Source organism: Colossoma macropomum, unplaced genomic scaffold (genome assembly GCF_904425465.1).
Source record: "Colossoma macropomum unplaced genomic scaffold, Colossoma_macropomum, whole genome shotgun sequence".
NCBI classification, from domain to species: domain Eukaryota; kingdom Metazoa; phylum Chordata; class Actinopteri; order Characiformes; family Serrasalmidae; genus Colossoma; species Colossoma macropomum.
Window position 1 is genome coordinate 27,257,272 of NW_023494793.1, and position 9,261 is coordinate 27,266,532.

Consider the following 9,261-nt stretch of genomic DNA (forward strand, 5'->3'; position numbering starts at 1 on the left):
TGGAATGGAACAGTGCGATCTCTTTTCCCTGCCTAAAGGTCTTCTGTGCTCCCACCGGTCAAGTGGGTGGGCGCAAAGGGGATCAGGTGTGGAAATCACAGACGAGTTCTCTAGACTGACCTCCATTTGTCTTCTTTTCGAGCTGTTTTATGCTGTTTTAGAAGTATTTTTCCCTCTTCTTTTCACAGGGCAGTTGTAATTGCAGTTGACGTTTTGGGAGGTTTGAGTAGGAGGGTGTAATTGATGTAGAGAAACCTAACTGGACAGGGAAGACGGAGTGCCAGGCAAACACATTTTGTGGTGGGATCCAATTTATTCAGCTTGTCACCATCCATTCAAGCAACGGGCATGTCCCTATACAAGATGCAAATTCACATCATTAGCACTAAAACACATTAAAATTACAGCAATTTACTGTCAGCAAATTCTCATATTCTGATATGTGTGTTTAATATAGAAGGCGTAGAAACACATAGGCCTACATTTTTGATTCTACTTGTGTTTTTAGATTTTCACTGTCCTGGTTTATTTATAGTCATTTAAAGCCATAGTTCTACAAAAATTACTCTTTTCCTCTTGCTTCAAGTGTTTTTTTGCAGTCGAGCTACATGACTAATGCCTAAATCATCACATGCTACAAATATCATAGAGTTTTAAGTAATCTCAAATAACCTGAATGTAATAGAACCACCTGAAACAGAACAGAGCTCTTGAATACACTGTAGTGTGATCAGATAAGCTCAGAAGTAATACTAGGCTAGGATAAGGAAAAGTCTAATTGTACAACCTTCTAGGATCATTAGAGTGAGGTTAACCCTGATTCTGATCTATTTTATTGTGATGAGGGTTTACCTACATTCCCAGGGCCTTATGTTTAGCTCTTTATACAATATATCAAACCTCAATATAATATATTAAGGAAATAAGAGGGTTCTCAAGGCCCTGGTTGATGTCACAGTGTCATCAATACAGGAAATGCAGGTCATGCAGGAAACAACAAGCCTCTGCTAGGCTAGCCTGAGTGAGGTAATTGGAAATTGGTAACTCAAACCATTCTTTGAGAAGTCAGAGTGTAGAATACAAACAGTGTGAATAATTGCTTTGTCTGTTTTTTGTTGCTAGCTGTGTAACCCTTAGCTTGCTAGCTAGCAAAGTTAGCAGAATAAAGTAACGGGGAAATGGTGAGAGCAAGTAAACAAAAGCATGGTAAAAATGGTCTTGAAATGGAAGGTAGGCATTGTTGAGGATGTGCGCAAAGATTCTTCTATTAGCATGAATAGTGACCTTGGTAATATTTTGGAATGTTGTTAAAATTATCAAATGTTTCGATAAGTGAATCTATTTGGAACCAGCATGTACATAAACACAATAGGAACATGGGCCTTGGAAACACAGGGCTGTTTTCAATGAAAAAATGAAGGGCGTGGGGAATATAAAACTTTCGTGAAGCTGACAAATATGATCAATTGCCAACAGTTTTGACTCTATAGTGGCTGTGTATTGTGGAACTGTCAGTGTACATTGTTTAAATGGCCATGAATGCTGTAGTTTTGAAAAAAGTTAATGCTGCTAATAAGCATTAAAAGATTATACTCCACCAATTAGCATCACGCAAATTATCATACAACTTGCTTTAAACCACATAGAGTTGTCATGTAATCTCAAATAGACCTGCTATGTCATTTCGGACATGCTCTTTTTAACACTGAATTGAATAGAGCCACTGAAAATAGAACAAAGCTACTGAATATAGTTACTGGTGGTATGGCAGCATCTGTTGTACAGTCTTTAGGGTGGTGTTAACCATCATTCTGACCCAGTTCGTCCACTGCGTAACTCTGTTTGGGATTGTGCACATGAAAAATCTAACAAGTGATAATGCCCCAAGTAGCTGCAGTTATGACTCCTTAATGGCTGCGTATTCTTATAATACTGGTTGTTTATAATGGATTGTAATCTTTGACATCATGACTTGACTGTCTTGTGATGTCAAGACAAAAGTTGTTTTCTCGAGATCGTAAGCCATCTCACAATGAGATATCTCACCCTGAGAAAACACCTTGTTATCTTGAGATCACAAGACAATTAAGTCATGATCTCAAGATAACAGTCCAGAAAAGGACTTCTGTGTGAAATAGATAGGAGCTACTGAATAAACTGTATCACAGAACAGCGCAGAGGTGACACTATCACCAGCTTCAGTAAGAAGTCAATATGTAAAACCTACTGCTCAGCCTGCATCTGTTCCAGGGTGATTAGACTGGTGCTTACCGTGGTTCTGACCCCTTATATGGACCTTTTGATATAGTGAAGCTGACAGATTCGGTGTACCAAGTGAGTATACCAATGATCAATGACCAAAGGCAGCTCTAATGACCAGCGTTTTGGTTTTTTTTTTGTGAGAGAAGCGAGTAGCAGATCAACACCTTTCTGGGCCTGGGCTGTTTCATCAGTGTGCTCAGGAGCACACTAATTACGCCGCATGACTAACACCATTCCTCACCTTCAGCAGGTGTGGGTCGGAGCCTGACAACTCCTCCGCACGGCCGCCCTCTAATTGGACGAGAGGGTAGCACACCGTCCTTTTTTCTCCTGGGGGCTGGTGGGCAGTGTGGGTAATTTGAGGAGCTGGAAAAGTTAGCGAAGATGAGCCTTTGACAGTCTGTTAGAATTTGATGAGCTGAGCGTGGAGAGCAAGAAGAACACGGCGGGTTTCTAATCAGAGGCGTCTGGCATGGCCAAGTTCGAAAACCCAAGCATTATTCATGCAATCATGAGTGGCCCTGCTGGGGTTAGATAATAGGATTAAAGGCAGTGCGACTCTGGCTTTTCGGTAAAGGTTAGTGCAGGTGTCGACAAGCTCAATGCTAATAGCCTCCTGCTGCTGCTGTTCAGGTCCTTGTCGCGTTGTAGTTTTGTGGCCACTAATAAGCCTCGGTCCATTAGGCAAGATTGCAGGCGTTGTCCAGAATGAAGTGATGCGAGAAGAATTTCTGACTCTGCATCTCTCCTGTGGACTCTAACAAGTTTCCGCTACGGGTGATGAATTCTAATGTGATAATGTGTTCTAATCTGATAAACTGGCGCTATTTGGCTTCAGCGATCTTCCACTAGATCTCGTCTATAAGCCTATATTCTGCAGAATGACATAGCCTGTAATGATGAAGGAGAAGAACTACTCTGCAAAAGGTGTTTATTCACACCAAGACAGTGTAAAGTCATTGTAGTCTTATCCTGCACTTTGTCAGTCAACCTTAAAATTTACTTGGAAAGCAGTTCGAGTGTAATTGTTTTTTATTAAAGTCAAAAATTCTTTGATTAAAATGAAGCAAAGCAGATGAACAAAAGCAAATCAGTCCAACTCTCAAAAACACTTCAGATCGACCTCTGCCCTTCCCCGCTTTTACGAATGAAAGGAAAGAAGACATTTACATACAGGTAGACAGTGAAGAATCTTACAGCAGAACCTTTCCAGACAGAATAAAATACCCACTTCACCAGAAAGTCATCAAGTCACTGGGCTGAACTTTAAACATGAGCACAGTGTGAATAAAATATACACAATTATTACATTATTATTCTTAATAAAACAAAAAAACAATTAGGCATCCATTAGCTCTCACACAACTTCCAACCAAATAATAAATGGAGGTGCATCAGCAGACACAAGCTGTGCTTAAAAGCAAATAAATGAAATAAGGCAGAACTGAGAAACAAAAGAGGTTAAAATGTAAAATGTAATCATTAACGAACTGTATTCGCAACTTCCACGCAAATCCTCGACAGGTTCACCATCTTTCGACATGGGGCCATGATGGACTATATGTGAGCATGTTGCTCTCGTGAACTGCAGGCAGCAACACATTAGATCCAGTCTCTTTGCGGAGCTGGACGGACGCCCTCGTCTGAGGTTTAACCTCTCATGGAGTTGCACCCGAGGCTGCTGGAGGAGCCGATGCGGTCCAGCCTTCCGCCAAAGCAGCCAGAGAAGCCTTTGCTCCTCGTGGACAGGAGGAGATCCATGAGGTGTTTCTTCTGTGCCTCAAGGTCTTCTTCAGGACTGGGTTCCTCACCTGGAGGAGGCTGTTCCTCCCTGTTTCTTTCCCAGCCTAGAGCAGTTTGGCTTTGGCTCCTGTCCTCGTAATCCACGGCTCCTTCGGTGCCCTCCTCTGCTGCCAATGCTTCCTCAAACTGCTGCAGCAAACTCTGTGGAACACAGTTGAGAAGATTCAGCACTAAGCTAGTGGTCCTGGAGTATCCTTACCCTGTACCCTGTTTTCCTGTTCTTGTAAGCCTAATCAACTAATAGGCTAGTTATCAAACCCTTTCAGGGTGGAAGTGGGATTTGGACTAGGATTTGCAATCACTGGGCTAAGTGGTTTTATCAAAAGTGGGTCAAAGGGTTTCCATGTTCTGAAGGTTATCTTGGTGGATTTAGGAAACTGGACTGAATTGACAGCTTGTAGGGACAACAGTCAAAAGGTTGCAACTCAGGTCTGGAGCTACATTTTTATTTCTTTCTATGAGGCCATGGGTGTTCCATTCACATCTTTCTTTTGATTGATGGTTCTACATCATCAGGTTGGCATGGGACACCATGTAGTCTTTCACTCTTAAAATAGATGGTTGTTCAATGGTTCTTTAGTAAATGGAATGGTTCTATTTAGAACCATGAGTTCTATATAGAACTATTTCAAGCTTAAATGGTTCTTTGCATGGTGAAATGGTTCTTCAGATTACTAGAGAATGTGTTATATATGGTTCTACTTAGTACCTTTTTGAAAAGGGTTCTGTATAGCACCAAAATGGGTTCCTCTATTAATGATGTCAAGCTTTAACAACAGAAGAACCATTTTTGGTGCTATAGAACCATTTTCAAAAAGGTTCTATGTAGAACCATGCACACAACACATTCTCCATCAATCTGAAGAACAATTTCACCATGAAAAGAACAATTTAAGCATGAAATAGTTCTAAATAGAACCATTTCCTTTACTAAAGAACCCTTGAAGAACCATCAGAGAGGCAGTAGCAAGACTACAGATACATACAACTTTGGAGGATCTCATAACACCCAGTTGGTTTAAGAATAACAAAATACTTGCACTTGCTTTATCTTAGGGCTGTACTGCAAAGCTGAATTCATGGGTTAATGAGAGAACAGAGAATCTGAACCTCAAGTAACAGGGTTCTTCTCAACCCTGAACCAAATCCAATTTGCTAAGTCCACCTTAGATGTATACCCTGTTTACTTAGACCTTTACCACAAAGAAGCATTCTTAGCTTATGCAGGCTCAACAAGACCATGAGTTTACATCAGATGTAAATTATCTTCATTTTTTAGTTCAGTTCAAACATTAAAGTCATACAAATAAACCTTACTAGCCATTTTAATAGTTTTTTCAAAAATCGGCAAGTTGTAGACGTACCTTAAGTTTGCTGATGCTGTTGGCCGAGTTGTGTCTAGTCAACACATGAGCTTGTACGGCGACCTCGTGACAGAGCAGGACCAGTAGTCCTGCTAGAATAAGTCCTTTAACCATCCTTGGCTTTCTATGGCTCTTGACTCTCGCTCTCTGGCCAGGCTGTGTGCCGGGCTCCTTCTTTTATAGAGACACTCGACTGTCCAGGGCTCATCCTTTCACGAGCGTGTGAAGTGCATTCCAACACCTCAGCTTTGATAAGGCTTCAGGGTAGATTTCCTTTTAAGTGGCTGTTTGGTGCTACGTGATGTGCCTTGTTGCGAACACTCGTGGCAGGCGGCAAGTCGGATACAAACAGTAGGTGACCTCAGGAGCATTTTTGAAGGCAGAAGGAAGACGTGGCACCCATTGTCAGGCATGCATCCACTACACATGCCGCGCATTGTTCCAGCATCACCTCACGACTTATATCTTCAACCTACACTAAATATATCATTTATTTATGGTAAGACCATAGGTGTTCCATCTCTACACCATGGGGTGGGGATCTGAGGAAGCCTTGTCTTGGTAATAAGAAATATTGAATGTAATGAGCTGCAGTGACCTTTGGGTAGACCCAATTATGGCACGTGTCATAAGTAATCTTATTCTGGTGCTTTTTCATAATGAATATTGTCAAGCTGCTTTAAGCTGTACCAGAGTCTCGTTGAGTTCTTGGCTCCTCAGGAGGGAGCTGTTGCAAAAATGGCGTGAAGAAGTCATGCTAGGGGTGAGGAAAAGATAGGTCATGTAGTGGTGCTGGTCTGTCACCAATTATTGAGAGTTTTGCGTGCAAAGGTCCCAGTGGAACAGAGGGCTTTAAAGAAATGTTTCATCTAACAATTCTAATATTGCTACTAATGAATAAGATAATGAATGTAAATCAGGGCATGCCAGTTGGTCCTCGTTAACTACACAGCCATTGTGAGCCATGTATTGGGTGAAGCCAGCTAATCCTGTAATGACCAGTGATTGCCGTGAGGAATGGAGCATGGAGTGTCCATTGCCAAACTCTGTTTGGGCTCTAGGGAAGAAACAGGCTCTGTGATGACGCATCATCCCCAAACTTTGTTTCCTTCATCTTTTTTGTGACCTTGACGTTTGCTCGTCCCACCCAAAGCGCTGTCAGTTAGACTGACAATCATAATGAAAAACATTGAGGCTCCTGAAATTAAGATTGTGTTTGTGTATGTATCTCAAGGGGTGACGTACATAATTGAAAAGTCCTATGCGATAGGCCTTTGTCACTCACCATTCATTTTCTCACTTAATTCTGTTTACCCAATATCTTCCTCTCAATTTAGAAGCCATGTCCAGAGAGTTATGTGGGTGCCTTCTGACAGACAGGCCTATTTTGTAAAGACAGCTTTATTGATGAGCATGGAGAAACTGTTCCCTAAAAATCTGACTTAGTTTTTGGTAAACAGGCAGGGTGTCCTCTGTATCATTTCTTAGGTCATATGAAAGAGCATCTACTATGCATATTAAGAGATTTTAGCTTCCTTTAGAGTGATGGAGCTTGTTCGCTCTCCAAGGTGCTGAACGGAAATTGCAATGTGATTCACACTGAAATGATTGCATTTGCATGTGGCATTTACATATCATAAAAAAATTGATATCTGTCAATTTTTTCGATTGTGTGAAAGTTCCTGCTGGTTGGGCCACTAGAAATGCTCAAAAATGATCTGGAATGGATTTTTCTTACATTAACAACAAAAAACAAAATCTTATATCTCCATTTTTGTCGTTTTTCAGGTTTTGACATAATTTGAAAACGCCTGTTGCCCTTTACAGTGTGTTTAACTTTCACGATGAATGGACTAAAAAAACCAGCCCAAAATTATTTGGAAAAATGTCTGGTTCCATTGGGTTACCTTAAAAGTGGACTGAGAATATATATATATATATATATATATATATATATATATATAGTGTCCTGTGGGCACCGCAGTGAGTGGAGTTTAAAAACACACACACACACACATATATATATAAATATATAGGTATATATACAAAACGCTTTTTGAACTACCTCTAATCCTCTAATGCAACGTCATTGGACAGCTAAACACGCTTGGAGGAGAATGCTAGCTAACGGACGCCTGCACTGGCTAGCATTGCACTGAATGATGGGGGGAGATGGTGGGCCATCCAACCCACCAGAGAGACTGAGGCCAATTGTGGTCTCTTGGACTCCCGGCCATGGATGGCTGTACCATCACTGGGGATCAAACTCAAGTTTAGAACACTTTTACCTTCTCTTATAAAGTTATTATTTTAGCAATACACGTTTTTGTTTTTCTTTTTCGACAGAGACAATATTTCATCCCAAAGGACAGGAATATGGATGGAAGACATTTGTTGTTGTCACATATGCAACACAAGGGAATTAACTGAGCTTAGGACTAAATAGCCTAAAGATCTAGGCCTCATGACTGCTTAAGTTATATAGACCCAGTTTACTCACACCTTTACCACAAGAAAACATTCTAACTCATGCAGGTCCTTAGCTCACTTTCTCTTAATGGACCTAGGCCTCATGACCATAGTGATTTATGTTTTAACATGTGTTAGTCTGTGTTCAGCTTAATTCTTACACATTTCTTTAAATATACTTCACATGCTAGTTGATGCGAAAAGAATTTCAAAAAGATTTATTGAACGTTTGCATTACAATATTACAATATTAGATATACAAAGCTATTGGAGAAACATTAAATTAAGGACATATAAATACAAATTTAAATGTAGACAGTTCAATAAATATTCTAATAAATATAAACACACATTTAAAAATTCATTTAGCATTCATTGCAGAGAACAATGTAGAAGTTCCTCTTAAGACTTCATTTCCTCTTTGGATCTGAAAAGAAAATAAAGAAATAGTAAGTGATGATATGTACTATATATGATGATACATAACATATATACCAATACCATTACCAACTCTTTCATATGTACGAAGACATCCATGTAAAACCATGTCTTAACCAATGTACTGGTCGAGTGGAGTGGCCATGAGTGGCCTAACTTTCAGAAACTCACTGTTGCGTCCAATCGTATTGCATCCCAGAGTGGACATGGAACCGATCCTGTCCAATCGGCGCCCAAAACAGGCAGAATATTTCTTGGAGCCAGAGTCAAGTTTCACGTTTTTCAGGTCTCGGGCTGAGAGGTAATCTCTCACGTCCACCTGAGGCTGGGGATAGCCATCTTCCTCTGAAACCACAGCGTCCTCCAGCTTTGGCACTTCGGGTGGCTGTGGCTGATCTTGCATTGGAGCTAGAATGGCCTCTTCCAGACGGGCAAGCAAAAGCTGCAAAGGGTCAAAGGCAGGAGTTAGACCTTTGGGCTTTTGGAACCCTACCTGCTTACCTAGATGATTTGCTGGAGCAAAAGGATCAAACTCACCTTTAAGACATCCATGTCTTCATTAGTGAAGGCCCCGCTTTGCAGTGGGAGCGCATTCAGGAGCTGAACGCTTAAGAGCAAGAGAAAGCAAGCAGATGGAATGCAGGATGGACGCATGTTCTCTTGGTTCCTTAGGAAAAGATGCTATTGGAAGCTTTGAGTCTTTTTTGAGCTCTGTCTGTTGTCTGTATGACCCCAAGTGAGCAGCGAAGCTCTTTTATACTTTAAGTTCCGACACGTAGAGTTATGTCTGGAATTGCCTGCTGCATTCTAACACCTACTCTGATAAAGCAAGCCGTCGGAAATAAGTCCTTTTAAAGCTTCATCATGGTAGATATGGGCCATATGACATCATCTCTGGAGCTTTGTTTAGAACCAGGCTCGGGAA

General features: G+C 40.9%; 2 protein-coding genes across 2 annotated transcripts; both read right to left on the bottom strand.

Moving 5' to 3' along the window:
- Window positions 1-3,295: 3,295 nt before the first annotated feature.
- Window positions 3,296-5,572, bottom strand: nppa (natriuretic peptide A). The gene is made up of 2 exons (XM_036579021.1): window positions 5,430-5,572; window positions 3,296-4,206 (listed from the first exon to the last, which is right to left on the bottom strand). The coding sequence occupies exons 1-2, from the start codon at window positions 5,541-5,543 to the stop codon at window positions 3,913-3,915; spliced, it is 408 nt and encodes a 135-aa protein (XP_036434914.1). The 5' UTR covers window positions 5,544-5,572; the 3' UTR covers window positions 3,296-3,912.
- Window positions 5,573-8,448: 2,876 nt separating this feature from the next.
- nppb (natriuretic peptide B) lies at window positions 8,449-9,044 on the bottom strand. The gene is made up of 2 exons (XM_036579738.1): window positions 8,874-9,044; window positions 8,449-8,778 (listed from the first exon to the last, which is right to left on the bottom strand). Exons 1-2 carry the CDS (start codon window positions 8,988-8,990, stop codon window positions 8,449-8,451), a joined length of 447 nt encoding a protein of 148 aa, XP_036435631.1. The 5' UTR covers window positions 8,991-9,044.
- Window positions 9,045-9,261: the final 217 nt, after the last annotated feature.

Coding starts and splice junctions, on each gene's coding strand:
- nppa (XM_036579021.1), bottom strand. CDS start 5,543: ATGGTTAAAGGACTTATTCTAGCAGGACTACTGGTCCTGCTCTGTCAC. Junction 4,207..5,429: donor ACAGCATCAGCAAACTTAAG/GTACGTCTACAA, acceptor TGTGTTCCACAG/AGTTTGCTGCAGCAGTTTGA.
- nppb (XM_036579738.1), bottom strand. CDS start 8,990: ATGCGTCCATCCTGCATTCCATCTGCTTGCTTTCTCTTGCTCTTAAGC. Junction 8,779..8,873: donor AAGACATGGATGTCTTAAAG/GTGAGTTTGATC, acceptor GACCCTTTGCAG/CTTTTGCTTGCCCGTCTGGA.